This window comes from Callithrix jacchus, chromosome 11 (assembly GCF_049354715.1).
Source record: "Callithrix jacchus isolate 240 chromosome 11, calJac240_pri, whole genome shotgun sequence".
Lineage (NCBI taxonomy): Eukaryota > Metazoa > Chordata > Mammalia > Primates > Cebidae > Callithrix > Callithrix jacchus.
Window position 1 is genome coordinate 5,313,285 of NC_133512.1, and position 16,874 is coordinate 5,330,158.

At 46.4% G+C, this 16,874-nt stretch overlaps 1 protein-coding gene across 2 annotated transcripts in view; it reads right to left on the reverse strand.

Moving 5' to 3' along the window:
* The window catches only part of AOAH (acyloxyacyl hydrolase), a 204,316-nt gene that overhangs the window by 101,842 nt on the left and 85,600 nt on the right, over positions 1 to 16,874 (reverse strand). For both annotated transcript variants that reach the window (XM_035253176.3, XM_035253177.3), the window contains exons 7-10: positions 6,306 to 6,366; positions 4,823 to 4,893; positions 3,903 to 3,951; positions 1,442 to 1,490 (exon numbers count right to left, since the gene is read on the reverse strand). In XM_035253176.3, coding sequence (XP_035109067.1) covers positions 1,442 to 1,490; positions 3,903 to 3,951; positions 4,823 to 4,893; positions 6,306 to 6,366 — 230 coding nt within the window. The remainder of the gene's footprint in view (positions 1 to 1,441; positions 1,491 to 3,902; positions 3,952 to 4,822; positions 4,894 to 6,305; positions 6,367 to 16,874) is intronic.

The following is a 16,874-nucleotide window of genomic DNA, read 5'->3' on the forward strand; positions in this document are numbered from 1 at the left end:
AGAGGCAGCTCCTTTTCCACTTCCAAATGCCTTAAACCATGCAGGAGGATGGCCTAGTCTCATTGCCTGGACCAGCGGTCTCACTCCTCAGAGCATGGAGGGCCCACTGAGAGACTGGGACACAGGGTCTGGGCAGATTCTGCAGTCTCTGAGCTGGAGGTCTACGTGTCCTGCCATCTTCAGTACCTAAGGTTGATGCTTCTAAAGAAGCAATTCTCAAGGGGTCAAGTTGGCACATTCCTTTACCCCCTGAGGACACTGGCAATGTTTGGAGAAACTTTTCTGCTGGGGGTGCTCCTGGCATCTAGTGGATAGAGGTCAGGGAGACTGCTAAGTATCCTACAATTTGCCACTTCAGTGGCTCCCCAGCCTGGGCTTCATGGCTACCACTACTGGCCACACGAATGGGGGCTAAGAAGGCCCAGGACATCCCAGAGGGCACAGGGAAAGTAGGATGTGGGGAATCTAAGAGGCTTTGCATCAGCCCTTCACCTAGATCTGCCTCTATTTCATTCATTGGCTTAATTGTTCATTCGGTCTTTTATTCATCCAACATATATTCCTAAACTGCATAAATATGTAATAAGCCTTTACATTTTCTTTCCCTCTGCATCCCCTCTGAGGGCTTAAAGACAATCAGGCTTTAGGTTGATAGAATGCAAAGGCGATATACTTTTTTTCCATGAAAGCTCAGAGCCAACTATAGCTCTTGGTTAGAATTGAAATCGTTGTTCAGAAAATGCCTGTTGAATGAATGAATGAATGAATGAATGAAGTGATTGTGAAACTGGGAAGAAAAGCATTGCCTAAACATAAAACAGGGATGTTACTATCCAGAGTTGGCATCACCAGGAGCGTATTTTCAGTAATGTTTGGGTGGTGAGGTTTCCCCAGTGGAACTGGTGGTGCAGATGTTTGTGCCATCTGGGCACTTAGGGCACAGAGTTTCGCTCAGTTATTTTTGGGAAGCCATCACAGGTTATAGCCTGGCAGTCTCTCTCAAGTCATGCAGACATTCAGATATGCATCTTTAACCTAGTGGCCACAGAGACTCATCCCATCAGTAGAAGTCCAGGTGTCTGGCCTTGCAGTGTAATTAGAGGCAAATGCAAAAGATTAAAAAATGTGTTATCTTTGCTGCTTGGTTTCTTATTTGGAAAAGTGCTAGATTTCCATTGCTCTTTTATCCATTTTGCAGCCTAATCCTCGAGTAAAAGAGTCAATTAAACAAATTGTTTTGCTCTTTTAAGATTCTGCCCCCTTTCCTCCTTTTCTGAACCTTTTTTTTTTTCTGATCTGTCATGAAAAAAATGTAAGTTGGTCGGAGAGAGTAAATCCTAGCATCGAGCATGTTCTGACTCAGGTGGTCTGCTCAGTTCACTTTGACTCAGACTAGGAAAGAACACCCCATCGTCACCACACTGACGTCCACAATTCATACCTTCACAGAATTTCTTCTCATATGGAACTCCATCTTTTGGATCAACACCCTTTAAAAGAAAAATGGTGCAATTAGCACTTTGATTTTAAGTTTATGAGATAGATACACTAAATCTCTCCCAAATGGCTTTAAAAGCACAAAAGCAAATGAACAGACAAAACCCTTTAAAGTCTCTTAAGTCCCTAATTCAACATAGCAACGCCCCGTGCAAGTGAGAAGGGTTTGGGAGGAACCGAGGGTGGGAGTAAAAAAGGCCCAGACACCGGACCATCTCATTCAAGGGGATGCCGGGTAGGGTTCTGGGAGAGGTGCCTGGACCAGGGGTCTCACCCCTTAGAGCATGGAGGGCTCCCTGAGTGACTGGGACACCGGGTCTGGGCGGATTCCGCAGTCTCTGCGCTGGAGGTCTATGTGTCCTGACATCTTCAGTACCTAAGATTGATGCTTCCAAAGAAGCTATTCTCAAGGGGTGGATTTTGCACATTCTTTTACCCCCTGAGGACTCTGTCAATGTCTGGAGACATTTTTTGCTGGGGGCGCTACCGGCATCTAGTGGAGAGAGGTCAGGGATACTGCTAAATATCCTATAGTTTGCAAGACAGCTCCAACAAGGAATTATTCAACCCAAACATCAATAGTGCCCAGATTAAGAAACCCGGAAGTAACACTGCGTCTGTGAATGGGACTGAATCGGCACGGTTGGGATATCCTACAAGCTGAGGTTAAAGCTCCCCCTTAGTGGAGCTGCTAGTCCTTGGAAGGATTATTTATAGTAGTCCAGGATGAAAGCACTTGCTGACCAGGGATGTGTTAGCAGGAGCGTGCTTACTCACCAGTCTTGGGAGCTCCCTGTGCCCATTAAAACACGAAGGAACCCATTAGCATCACGCTCAACACTGGGTCCCTGGGACACATTCTGGGCAAGGTTGGACTTCACAGTTGTAAGACTCCCTCTGAGTTTATGATGTTGTGGCCCTGTGAGTTGTGCCTCCTGTGTGGAAGGGGTTAGGTATGAAGGTGCTATGCCTTCTCCCCACACTGATTGTGAGCATCTTGCCTCCCGGAGCTCATGATGGATTTCCATTGATTAGTATAGTCTCTCACTTGGCCTTCCTTCTTATATGGGTGGCTCACCCTGTCTGCAGCCTGGGTGGGACCATGGAATGAAGACAGGGCCTCACACATTGATTAGTCCCTTTTGTCCTCTAACATGACAACTAGACCTGGGTTTTTCAGAACAAGAGCTAACTTGGGGATCTTGTCACCTTAAGCTTTCTAGGGGAGATGTCCTCTTCTCCATGAAAAGGCAGCATGACTAGGGGATAGGGTGAGTGGCGCGGGCTGGGGCACAGCCATCTGCCATACTTTCCTTATCTTGGAGGCCATGGGACTGGAAAGCACACAGTAGGTGACTGTTGGTGCAAGCCTGCACTATGAGTATCCTGGAGAGAGGAAAATATTCACAGAAACATTTTCCTCGTCATCGAAGCAGACACATGAAGCCACTATTTAGAGGCGGTTTAGATGATTTATTTAGGTCAGTGTGCAAATGGCTGCAGCTTGTGCATTAATTACAAAAACCACAATTACTTTTGCACCAACATAACATCTTGAAGTTAGGGAATCTTAAGCCTCGGGGCCCATCCCAGCCCCCTGCCCATGTGAGTGCTGGGAGTGACTGGGAGCTATAGAATATTCTAGGTGGAGGGGGAGGCCAGGCAGCAATCAGAACATGTTTCCATGTAAACACTTCTGGTAAATCAGAAACAAGATCTCAAAAGAAAGGGAACTGAATTTCTGAGACTCCAGGAATTTATTAAGATTTTTTTGATGATTGTTTTATAAATTACTCATTTCCATATTTGATTTTGTATTTTTAATTTGATGTTCCTTGTCTTCATGAGGAACCCTGAAATCATGTACGCTTAATACCCCACAAACTCGAGTCTGTTTCTGGGTTACTTTTGGCTTTCCTCTTTTCTTCCTTTTTCTTTCCATCATTCATAGGGAACTAGGACAGCAGAGTTAAATGCCTCAAGGTGTGAGTAGTAGGGTAAATACTGGGTGATTTCTGCTGTGCCTGGCTAGGCTTATGAAACGGAAAAAAAATGGCTGCCACAAAATAAGGCCAGCATGTGGTTTGCTCCTCCAGCTGTGTGGGTTGCTTTAAAACTTGGTTAACACCACTCTTCACTTAATTTCACACTGTTCAAAACAGTATAAAGGGATTAGATGTGGGTGACCTTCAGCAAGGCTTAAGGGAGCCATGACTGAGAAAGCCTACACTCTCATGACACGGTTGGCACTCTTCACACATCGTCAGGATTCTAAACCCCTCTTCTAAGCAGCAGGAAAAGAGCTGCTGTAGGCTGTCATAGGCTTCCTTGGATCTAACTAAAGCAAATCTGTGATGAGCTTCAGGAGAGGGAGGAATAAAGGAGAATGGGTTCAGGTTGCTTACCCAAATGCCGTTACAGTTTGAGTCCTGATGGACATCCCAGCTGTCCGGCCTAAGAAGAAAGCATTAACATCGGTCTTTGGCATATGCTTGTCTCTCCGTGAACGTCAGTTTCGTGCATGAATGAATGAATGAATGAATGCTGTGTGAAAAGCCATGGAGAGACAACAGCATTCTTCATAGAAGAGCGTCACATCCCATTGCGTGTTGTGACATCAGAAGCCTCCATTCAGCTTCCTTGCTTTAACCTGGTTTGGGATATTTTCTGGGAGCTCTGGACCAAAATCCTGTCTTTTTCATCGTTGACCGCATTCGGGGGCCATGTTGCTGTGGGATGGTGCCGATGAACATAACAGAAAATCTGCATCCCATTGTGCCCCTAAATGCCCAAATAACCGGTTAATTTAGTGTTTTGATACCATAGTCACAACGAAGACAAGGGCTGGCATATCTATATCAGAGATGCAATTGAACATCAGCCCAGGGCGAATGTGTGACATGTTCTCCATTTATTGGAGGCTCCTCCTTACTCCCCAGGGGGGACAGGCCATTATTTCTGGGCCCAATTCTGCATGGAGGACTGATACGGAAGGCTGGATAAATATCTACAATAAGATAATCTGTTCACCTGGTTGTTTTTCCCAATTGACTATACGCTCAAGGAGAGGAGATATATTTCTATTTTGTTTACCACCCAGCATGATGCAAAGTGCTTGGCAAACTGTGGGTCCCTGATAAGCACTTCTTGGACAAATGAAAGAATGAATGCTGTTCTTTTTTTCACCGAGCCTTACTTCATTCAGAACACGAAAACCTCTTCTCTGTATAAGTGGGAATCCCCTAGGCTGGGGGAAGGAAATGTACCTCTTGCCTCCTTTTCTGAACATACTTTAAAAAAATCAGCAACCAGCCGAAATAGTTACCTTCTGCCTGGGTATACCGACTCGTCACTGTCATTACAATCTCTCCCACGCCAGTGATAGCCCCGCAGCGTCTGAAATTGAAGAGCACACACAGGAGGGGTTCAGCCCACTTTGATGTTATCCACAAGGCAGGTTCATCAGAGCTGTCCGAATGGCATTGACAGCCACAGTTTCTAATTCAAACTCAACGTGGGATCACCAAAGAGCACTAAGAAAGTTAACATTAATATAATAAGACATGCTGTGTGAAGTGACATGTAACATAACACCAGGGCCAGTAACAGGTGGTAGGGTGTGTACATGTGCATGCGTGTGTGACTGTACGTGTGTGTGTGACACTGAGTGCGTGCCTGTGTGTGTGTTTGGGGGGTGCCTGTGTGTGAATGTGAATGTATATGTGTATGTATGGGGGCATGTGTATATGCACGGGTGTGTTTATGTGTATTCATATTGTAGATGTGTGTGCAGGGGTCTGTGTGTATATGTGTTTGCTCATGTATATGTGTCTACAAGCACCTCCAGAAACAGCAGACCCATCCAACTCCCCAAAATCCCTCTAATCGCCGTCAGTCCTCCCAGGCTGTGAAACAATTGACCCATTGGGCCAAATTATTCATTTTGTTGGATAATTCTAGAGTCTCTAGCCAAATGGTTCATTATGTAGGTTTAAATGTTTGACCTGAATGATTGGAATCAAGAGTTATAATAATGTCAAATAATATTTTTATTTCCTCCTCTCCCAAGTAGAATATCTGAGATTTTCCAGACTTTTGGGACCTTGTGACATGTTACTTGCTGGTTGGCTTTCACAGAGAGAATACTCTGACATTTTAACTGTTCGGAATCAAATGCACACACACTGTTTAAAAAGTAAGCTAAAGTAGATTTAAGAATTTCCGAAATAATTCACAAAACCTTTCAAGATAATTATAGTCCCCATGGAGAATTCCAGCTGGGAATGGAAAGGAAAGCAGTCTGGACCTAAGATTTACTTCAGTGGTTTGTGTATCATCACAATGCTACACGGTCTGTAAAAAAGAAAATGTGAAATGGGCTGAGTGTGGCAGCTAATGCCTGTAATCTCAGCACTTTAGGAGGCTGAGGTGGTCACATCACTTGAAGTCAGGAGTTTGAGACCAGCCTGGCCAACATGGCGAAACTGACTTTACTAAAAATACAAAACTCAGCCAGGTGTGGTGGTGCGCACCTGTTATCCCAGCTACTCGGGAGGCATGAGAAGCACTTGAAACCAGGAGGCAGAGGTTGCAGTGAGCAGAGAGTGCTACTGCACTCCAGTCTGGGCAACAGAATGAGACGCGGCCTCAAAAAAGAAAAGACATTGTGAAATGATGTATTGTTCATGTATTGTTCATCAAATAATAATGCATTGAAATGAAATTCAGCCTTGTCTTATTAAAGGGAAGAAATTTGTAGGAAGCAATGTGATCTTAGTGAACATCTGGTTATTCCTAACAATACTTACTGGGAAAATGCTGTATTTGTCTGAATCTACATCTTTGAATGGCACAGACTGTTCTATAGCTCTAGGAAAAAGAAAACAAAACAATCGATGAGCTAAGAAAAAAGGAGCAATGTTGGTGAAAAGAAATAGACATTTTCTGATGCAGGTGTGTTGAGTTTCTGCCACAGAGGGCTATTCTAAACAGAAAATTAAGTCTATGTGGTATCAGAGAGAGCCAGCAAAACTTTGCCCGTCTCTGCTCTTCACCCAACAGAACTGTTTTCTCTCTGATATTAACTTGGCCTGTACAAGGAAGTGAAAGAAAATTTGAATTGAAATTTTAAAGGGCAAGGGGTATTGATGTTGAGATTCCCAGGAAATATGAGACTGCACTTTGAGTCTAGTCAATGAACTCAGCACTACAAACTGAATTTTTGCCATTTTCCGCATTCTGTTATAGAAATCTTTTCTTCACATTTTACTCTTTTCAAGTCACTTATCCTGAGAATCTTGATCATTTAGTGGATATTCGCTGACCACTGTCACTCCCGTTCATGAGTCTGGGAAGCCAAGGACCCTGATGTGATGACTCAGGGAATTCATGCCAAAGCCATGGTCATTCTATGAGGGGGGATTTCCCCTTTGGAATCCTCACGACCCGACTTTTCCCAGCTTCTAAATGTCAAACATGGCCTTGGGTGTAGGAAAACCACTTATAGAGTAGCAGAACAATGCAGTCATATGGCAAAGAGGCAGGAAAATAGGGTCTGGAGGCAGCGAACATGGGCCAATCCTCACTTCAGCTATGACAGGAAATATCCTCTCCATAGGGCAAACGCCATAAATGGCTTTGTAACTTCGCTTCATCCTCGTCATATACATAGGATGTACCCCACGTGGAGGGTATGCAAACTCACAGAAAGGCTGTAACTGCGTCTTTGAGCCCCTGGTCTCAGGCCCGCTCCCACACTGTGGCGTGTACCTCCATTTTCAATAAATCCCTTCATTCCTTCCTTGCTTTGCGCATTTTGTCCAATTCTTGGTTCAAGACGCCAAGAACCTGGACACCCTCCATCACTAACAGCAAGATGAGGCTTTCCTTGGAGCCTAGAATTTAGAGTGAGTAACATAACCTTTTATAGGAATTACTAAATAGTCTTTTGAATAAAGAGATCTCAACAGTTCTGAGAACGTCGAGGTAGATAAACGCTAAGTGCCACTCTGGAGCCTGTCTTATGAACTCTGGGATGTGGCGGAACTTTAGCTTATAGGCCTCTTCGGTCAAACACTGAAGGGCACTGTGCTGATTATATTAGCCTCTAAGGTTCTGTGGACTGTATTCCGCTCTGTACTGCTGCGCTGGGAACTGCAAAATACACTTACCAGGTTCCCTTGGGAACTGGAGCTAGCACTGATGGGCAGAGAGAGCAGTGGGAGGAGAGAAGTTATTTTCGCTCTCTTTCTCTCTCTCTGGATGTTCCCTTCGGTGACTCCAGCTCTAGTCACTGTGGGCCCAGCACCCATGGGTGGCCCCTCATTCATGGCTCCAGGGCTGGCCCATGCGGCCTCTTTTTTGCCCCCAGCAACCCAGCAGCAAGTGGCTCCTAAGGCTGAGAACATCGTCTCCTCCCTTTGCTTCCTCTGTTCCCCTAGGGATGCTGGCTGCCTCCTGCCGTGCTCCTAGCTGGGTAGCCTTGCCTTTCCCTTTTTACTCTTTCAGGCTTTTTGGCACTTTTTAAACTGGTGCCTTATATTATCCTCTCTGTGCGAGATACCTTGTACAGCTCTGTTTCCTGACTGGACCACTGAGAGGAGGGCCCCGGGATGCGTGAGTGCTGGTTAGGGTACTCAGAAAGGGTGGAGAGTGTGGGGGGTCAGTAGCCACTTGGTGGACCCAATGAAGACAGAGCTTCAAGCTGAATGTCTCATTGCTCGTCCTGTCTATGTCCCTGCCCTGGGGAACAGAGGAGGCTGGAACCCTGAAAGGACAAGGCAGCAGGCTCCCTCTTAGGGCCCACAAGAGGAATTACCCTTTTGAATTCAAGTACTCTTGCCAGATACTGAGTTGAGCATGGTGGTTCAGTAAAGACTCTGCAGTCAACAGTTGGAATCACAGCTCCATCCGCCACTTCCTCACCAGCTCTGCAATTCTCAGAAAGTTATTTAACCTCCCCGAGCCTTATTTTAAAATCTGCAAAACGTGACTCCTGTCAGCTCCCTCACAGGGTTAATTGGGAGGATTAAGGGAAACCACATGAAAAGCTCCTGGCATTGGTCCTCACAAAGTGCTTGCAGCTGTGGGTCTGAGCTCCTGCTGTTGGAAAGAGGAAATTCACCTTCCCTTTCCATTTGGGGTGGGGGGTTGAACAGGGCCAGCGACAGAGACACCAGCAGGAAATTAGAAAGGTTCTACTCATTGACTGCACACATCCACACTTACAGGGAAAGTGAGAACCAGCCCTGTGGAAGGTGAAGATTGTCCAGGAACAATTCAGGTGTGGGCTGTAGACAAGTTTCACCCCCATCATCACCCACACCTTGGTTTTCCCATGGCGGGAGTGGAGGGGAATGGAGCTTCCCCAGTGGGCTCAGATGCTATAACGCTACATTCCCTCACGCAGAGAGGAGCTAGGGCAAGATCATCCTTGGGGTCCTTCCTGCCTGATGCTCTAGGGTTTTTAGATCCATCCCATTCCTTGTCTACTCTGAGCTACAAATGTTTTTCTCTCACTTTAATCATTTGTCAAGAAATCTGGAAAAGTTTGGACCAAATGACATGCAATCATCCAACGTAAGTTGTGACTGTTAAGAAAAGTTTTGGGCCGGGCACGGTGGTGGCTCACGCCTGTAATCCCAGCACTTTGGGAGGCTGAGGAGGGTGGATCACGAGGTCAAGAGATCGAGACCACCCTCGCCATGATGAAACCCTGTCTACTAAAAATACAAAAATTAGCCAGGTGTGGTGGCACGCGCCTGTAGTCCCAGCTACTTGGGAGGCTGAGGCAGAAGAATCGCTTGAACCCAGGAGGCAGAGGTTGCAGTGAGCTGAGATTGCACCACTGCACTCTAGCCTGGCAGCAGAGCAAGACTCCGTCTCAAAAAAAAAAAAAAAAAAAAGTTTTGGAAAAGGCTTTGAAGATCACATTGTCGGTGAGACTAGGGAATTTTCCCCATATATGTATTTGACCTCTTGGACAGCGTTTATTTTTCTAGTTGAGGAAAGGAAGATAAAGAAAGAGAGCAAGAGCAAGGGACAGAGAAAGACCAATGGGGGCAGGGGGGCGGGTGGGGGGAGGAGAGAGAGAGAGAGAGAGAGAGAGAGAAAGAGAGAAAGAGAAAGAGAAATGGTATGGACCCAAAGAGCCATATTTTCAGTCTGAGAAGGAAAAAGGTGCTGGAGGAAAGGTCTCATTTAGGTCTCATGTGAGGGTGCATCAAACTCACCCCTCCCACTGTTATCATCTTGGGGGTGAGAGTTTGTCTTTGAAAGAAGGAACAAAGAGTGGTCTCTAAAATTGGAAAGCTGATTTATTAACCTTTGTCTGCTTACTTTAAAGGCTCCAAGTGACTGACCAAGGCCATGGGTACTCAAAGTATCATAAACTGCAGCCTGTGTCAGCTCCACAGTCCCTTCCTCGCAGCCCCTAATCTAAATTTTTTTCAGCTTAGTAACAACTTCATTTGGTGGCAAAACTTGACCTGAGCTGATATAGGGCAATTTGTAAACTTGATAATACTTAGTGTGAAAATTCATACATTTCACTCCAAAATACAAGTATGATTGATCAAGAGGTGCTGGGGATAGTAGAAAAGTTATGTATATGTGCTATTACTTTACTAGAATATAAAAAAATCTGAATTTCAAATCATATCTGGCTCCAAGGCTTTTTGTTTGTTTTTGTGTTTGCTTTTATACAGACTGGGTCTTGCTCTGTTGCCCAGGCTGGTCTTTAACTCCTGACCTCACGTGGTCATCCGACTCTGGTCTCTCAAAATGCTGAGATTACAGGCATGAGCCAATGTGCCTGCTACTCCAAAGTTTTAGATAAGGCATTGTTGACTTTTACTAAAAATTATTTCTGAAAAATTGCATCTGAACTTGATACCTTGTGTATCCTTAGAAATATCTAGTTGTATGGCCGGGCGCGGTGGCTCACGCCTGTAATCCCAGCACTTTGGGAGGCCAAGGTGGGTGGATCATGAGGTCAAGACATCGAGACCATCCTGGTCAACAAGGTGAAACCCCGTCTCTACTAAAAATACAAAAAATTAGCTGGGCATGGTGGCACATGCCTGTAATCCCAGCTATTTAGGAGGCTGAGGCAGGAGAATTGCCTGAACCCAGGAGGCAGAGGTTGCGGTGAGCCAAGATCACGCCATTGCACTCCAGCCTGGGTAACAAGAGCGAAACTCTGTCTCAAAAAAAAAAAAGAAAAGAAAAGAAATATCTAGGTGTAGGTTTGAAATGTTCATGCATTCATTCATTCCTTTATTCCACAGGCATTTGGGGAGTCCCTGCTGTGTGCCAGGAATCATATTAGATACCAGAGATGAGTACAAGATACAGTTCCTGCACTTGAGGAGCTTGACATGGGCAAGGAAATTAATGCATCAAAAGGTAACTATGGTCCTACATCAGAAATGCTGTAAGAGGTAGTGCATCTAGAGAGGAAAAAACATTTCTAACTCTGTATGGGAGAAGAAGTGATCTTAAAGGATGAGACAGCATTCTCAGGGCAGGTAATTGGACTGAGGGCATCGTAGTGGGAAGGAGAAGCCGTGGAAATTCTTTTAACACAGCTCCAGGTTCTGAAATTAGACTCTCTGGGTCTGAATCCCAGGTATGCTGTCTCCTTGTCAGGTGATCTTAGACAAAGTAGTTAATCTTTTTGCGCCACAGTTTTCTCGTTTGTAAAATGGAATCAATATCTTTAACTATTTCTTAGATACAGAAAGCACTCGGAAAACAAAACAAAACAAAACAAAACAAATGAGCTCTTACTGCTATGTACAATGGGAGCCTTGATTGCAAGGATGGTTCCTGGGGTAGGCAGCAGGGGGCAGGTGTCTGCTGTCATCACGGTTTGATTTCTAGAGCATCCCCAGCCCAATCCATGGCCCCTCTTCAGATGTTCAGGCTTCTAGCCACACATTCTATCCAATTACCATGCAGCCTGGCATCGCCCACTGCCCCTGAGCTATACCTGCCTGCCAGATATCCCCAGGTATCAGGTGAGTGGGCTTGGTTCAGGGAGCACTTGTAACTTCAGGGAAATGTTATTAATGACACAGTATTGAGCTATTCAAGTTCAATCTCCCTAAAGTTATTTCATGAAACTGGGGCATTATGACAAGAAAAAATAGTGAGAATGAATCTCCATGTGTGCCTGCCTCACATGTGAGTCCCAGGTAGCTCTTGAGGGCCGGGCGTGGGTTGGTTGCATCTGTAAGTGGATATGTTATGTAGGTCTCTGTCAGAGGAAATGGGAACACAGAAGCCACGGAAGGGCACACCTGACTGTAGACATGGCTCAGCTTGGACATGGGGGCAGGACCGACGTGGGTGGAAGGAGCAAAGTATGGGGAAGGAGGACGCTAAAAAGGAAAAGAAAATAGTGTTGAATTAACACAATCAACATGGGATAGGATGGTTTGCACATACTGATGTGAAATCATATGAGGGTTTCTGCATATAGACATTAAATAAAAAGAATAGATTTTTAGAAAGGGGATCCTTCTGACTTACCACTGTTGAAGTAAAATACAGACATTGTCTAGGCACTGTGTATACTGATTAAAACAGAACGCCAAAAAACTCGATCACCCTGTGGTCATAGCCTGGTAGCTACACATTAATTTTCCTGGTAAAGTGGTGCTTTTTCTTTATGTAGTACCTCATTTTCACTGAGCATCTGTAGGTGGATGTGTTATGTAGGTCTCTGTCAGAGGAAATGAGAACACAGAAGCCATGGAAGGGCACACCAGCCTGTAGACATGGCTCAGCTTGATCCCTGCTAAGAAATGGGATCCCTGCTCTCCAGGAGCTTATGGGTGGTGTGGGAGACCAGTGGGGAGGCAGGGATTGAAGAATGGGATGAGGAGGAGCAGGCACTGGGGAGCTGGGGTCACTGAGGGGGAGCCGGGAGCCCAGGAGGGCTCTGCAAATGACTGAAGGTAGTCTGGGAGCTGGATGCATCCTTGGGGAGGGGACACCTCAAATGAATTTTTAAAGCATTAGACCAAGTGAGATGGAGGGCAGGTAGAGGCACAGGGCAGGTAAGGCATTCCTTCCGGGGGAGTTTTATCAAAGGACTATGCCACAGAAGACGGGCAGGTCTTGTCTCTACCGCGTGAGGACTCCATGCTAGTGGGTCAGGCATCAAAACCTACTTGTTCCTCTAAAGTGTAGGGCTAAGAGTTGAGGGTTCAATGGGATGCAAACTGTCGGATTCAAAGGTCAGATTTGTCCATTACCAGAGCTGTGACCTTGTGCAAATGATTTTATCTCTTTGGAAAGGAGATGATAACAGTGCTGACCTTAAATAGTTGGATTTGCAACAGTTTTTGGGGCAAAGACAGCACCAGATAACTTTCAGTTATCAATATTATTACTGAAGCACGGATTGCTTTGAAGAATACATGAGACTGCATGTGTGTGTGTACGTGCTCTGTAAGCCATAAAGCACAGAAGCAGCTGTGCCCTGCTACATATGACACTTGGAACAGTGATTTTTAGAAAGAAGGAAAACACAGTTTTTGCTTTTTCATAAAAGAATAATTTTCCCCTTTAAATTGGACCAAGAAAATTCCTGGCCACTGACGCTCTTGAATTCCATTTTTCAAAGGTGGTTCAATTGAAGAGTTGTCACTTTGACCCTGTTGGGTCCTGCTGGGCCACATCTAACACGGAAAGTACAATAATGCATTCTGCAAGGAGGGGGGCAGGGGTCTCCACTTAATGGGAGCGAGGCATGATGACATGACCGGGGAACTGGGGAGCTGGCTGCATCTCAGCCTTCCAGCATCTTCTTTCATGTCTGCTAACTCCCCTCTACTCCTCACATCCCGATGCTCTCTGCCTTCATCCCCAGTCATGAAAAGGGGTGTTGCTACCGTTTCTGGGACCCGCAATGGCACTTTGCACAGCTGGCTTGCAGGGGCTTATGCCAGCAGATTGATCAGGAAGACGTTTTAACTGTCAACTCTTGGATCTCTGAGAGGCTCCGAATGTGGGTCTGAATCATAGCCTCCTCCTGTCCCTAGATAGTATCACAACAGATGAGAGATGTTCACTGGATTTAGTGCTCAGGAAACTCATGAGATAAAGGATATGGAAGGAGGAAAAGTGCTTTTGTTAGGGGTTGAATTGTGTTCATGACAAAAATATGTTGAGGTCCTAACCCCTGGTATCTGCGAATGTGACCTTATTTGGAAACAGGTTCTTCATAAATGTAATCAAGTTAAGATGAGGTCACTGGGGCAGACCCTTATCCATTAGGACTGGTGTCCTTGTAAAAGGGAATGACAGGCACCCAGGGAAGATGGCCAGATGTGAAGACGAAGGCAGAGGCTGGAGCGATGGCGCTGCAAGGTGAGGTATGCCAAGGCCCCACGGCCTCCCATGCCAAGCTAGGGAGAGACGGAAAGGATTCAGCTAGCGTCAGAAGGAGCGTAGCCCTGCTGCCATTTTGGCTTTGGACTTCTGGCTTCCAGCACTGAGAGAGAGTTGATTTCTGTTGCTCTAGGCCACCTAGTTTGCAGTGTTGTGTTGCTGCAGACATAGGAAGCGACAGCTTCTCAGTCCAGATGCGCAGCCTGATTCTCAGCTCTGTGTGTTCTTGGCTCTAAGCATCCACAAGGCTGGACTAGCACAGGCTAAAGTAACAGGAGCTCCTGCGGGAGAGGAAGAGTAAAAGAAGCAGGGGCTGGGGCAGACCGTGTGGTTAAATAAATATCTCACAGCTAGAGAACATTATTCCGAGTCATGAAAGCATCACCTGCATGTGTAGCATTCTCAGTCTTGCGCCTGAACTAGAAGGCAAGCGTCGGGGTGGACATGGACAGCCAGGAGTCTAGGCGTGGGGTCTAATGGCCTAAGAATTCCCTGGAAATTTTCCAGGAAAACACAACCACCAGGTTTGGGGCCAAGAAACGTGGACTTTAAAAAGTTTCAAGATGGTTCTGAGGAACAGGCAGAATTTCATTGTACTTTAACTTTAGATATGGGGACACGAGGCTCGGAGATATTAAGCGGCCCAAGTTTTCAAAGTCAGCTCAAGAAGCAGCAAAGGAGTCAAGAATATGTGTGTTCGCAAAGAACACGAGATCAAATGCACCTGGGGGTGTATCTCGGGTCCTCAGTGGCCCAGCAGAAGTTACTTCTACAAGGCTCAGTTGCCTTCTCTGTGAAATGGGAATAATAATAACTTTTACTTCATTTTGTTGTTGTGAAAACAAGGTGAGGAAACATATTGAAAGTTCAGCATCTGGCACCTAGAATGGCGCCCATATACCTGACAGCAGCAGTCACATTAGAAGTAGCTTGGTGGGACGGGCACGGTGGTTCACGCCTGTAATCCCAGCACTTTGGGAGGCCAAGGCGGGCAGATCACTTGAGGTCAGGAGTTCAAGAGCAGCCTGGCCAACATGGTTAAACCCCGTCTCTACTAAAAATACAAAAAATTAGCAGGGCATGGTGGTGGGCACCTGTATTCCCAGCTACTCAGGTGGCTGAGGCAGGAGAATCATTTAACCCCAGGAGGCAGAGGTTGCAGTGAGTTATGGTTGTGCCATTGCACTTCAGCCTGGACAACAAGAGCAAAACTATGTCTCAAAAAGAAAAGAAAAGAAGAAGGAAGACGTAGATTCGTGGAGGGTAGATCCCAGGCTCTGTTGGAGGGTAGATCCCAGGCTCTATTGGAGGGTAGATCCCACGCTCTATTGGAGGGTAGATCCCAGGCTCTATATTGGAGGGTAGATCCCAGGCTCTATTGGAGGGTAGATCCCAGGCTCTATTGGAGGGTAGATCCCAGGCTCTATATTGGAGGGTAGATCCCAGGCTCTATTGGAGGGTAGATCCCAGGCTCTATTGGAGGGTAGATCCCAGGCTCTATATTGGAGGGTAGATCCCAGACTCTATATTGGAGGGTAGATCCCAGGCTCTATATTGGAGGGTAGATCCCAGGCTCTATTGGAGGGTAGATCCCAGGCTCTATATTGGAGGGTAGATCCCAGGCTCTTTTGGAGGGTAGATCCCAGGCTCTATATTGGAGGGTAGATCCCAGGCTCTATTGGAGGGTAGATCCCAGGCTCTATTGGAGGGTAGATCCCAGGCTCTATATTGGAGGGTAGATCCCAGGCTCTATTGGAGGGTAGATCCCAGGCTCTATATTGGAGGGTAGATCCCAGGCTCTATTGGAGGGTAGATCCCAGGCTCTATTGGAGGGTAGATCCCAGGCTCTATATTGGAGGGTAGATCCCAGGCTCTATATTGGAGGGTAGATCCCAGGCTCTATTGGAGGGTAGATCCCAGGCTCTATTGGAGGGTAGATCCCAGGCTCTATTGGAGGGTAGATCCCAGGCTCTATATTGGAGGGTAGATCCCAGGCTCTATTGGAGGGTAGATCCCAGGCTCTATATTGGAGGGTAGATCCCAGGCTCTATTGGAGGGTAGATCCCAGGCTCTATTGGAGGGTAGATCCCAGGCTCTATATTGGAGGGTAGATCCCAGGCTCTATTGGAGGGTAGATCCCAGGCTCTATTGGAGGGTAGATCCCAGGCTCTATATTGGAGGGTAGATCCCAGGCTCTATATTGGAGGGTAGATCCCAGGCTCTATATTGGAGGGTAGATCCCAGGCTCTATTGGAGGGTAGATCCCAGGCTCTATATTGGAGGGTAGATCCCAGGCTCTTTTGGAGGGTAGATCCCAGGCTCTATTGGAGGGTAGATCCCAGGCTCTATATTGGAGGGTAGATCCCAGGCTCTTTTGGAGGGTAGATCCCAGGCTCTATTGGAGGGTAGATCCCAGGCTCTATATTGGAGGGTAGATCCCAGGCTCTATTGGAGGGTAGATCCCAGGCTCTATATTGGAGGGTAGATCCCAGGCTCTATTGGAGGGTAGATCCCACGCTTTATTGGAGGGTAGATCCCAGGCTCTATATTGGAGGGTAGATCCCAGGCTCTTTTGGAGGGTAGATCCCAGGCTCTATATTGGAGGGTAGATCCCAGGCTCTATTGGAGGGTAGATCCCAGGCTCTATATTGGAGGGTAGATCCCAGGCTCTATTGGAGGGTAGATCCCACGCTTTATTGGAGGGTAGATCCCAGGCTCTATATTGGAGGGTAGATCCCAGGCTCTTTTGGAGGGTAGATCCCAGGCTCTATTGGAGGGTAGATCCCACACTCTATTGGAGGGTAGATCCCAGGCTCTATTGGAGGGTAGATCCCAGGCTCTATTGGAGGGTAGATCCCACACTCTATTGGAGGGTAGATCCAACGCTCTATTGCCTCTGAGTCCAACGCCCTCTCGACATTGTTTTACTCTTTAATGTTCTGAACAGCAGTTATGACAATGTCTGGCATAAACCAGAC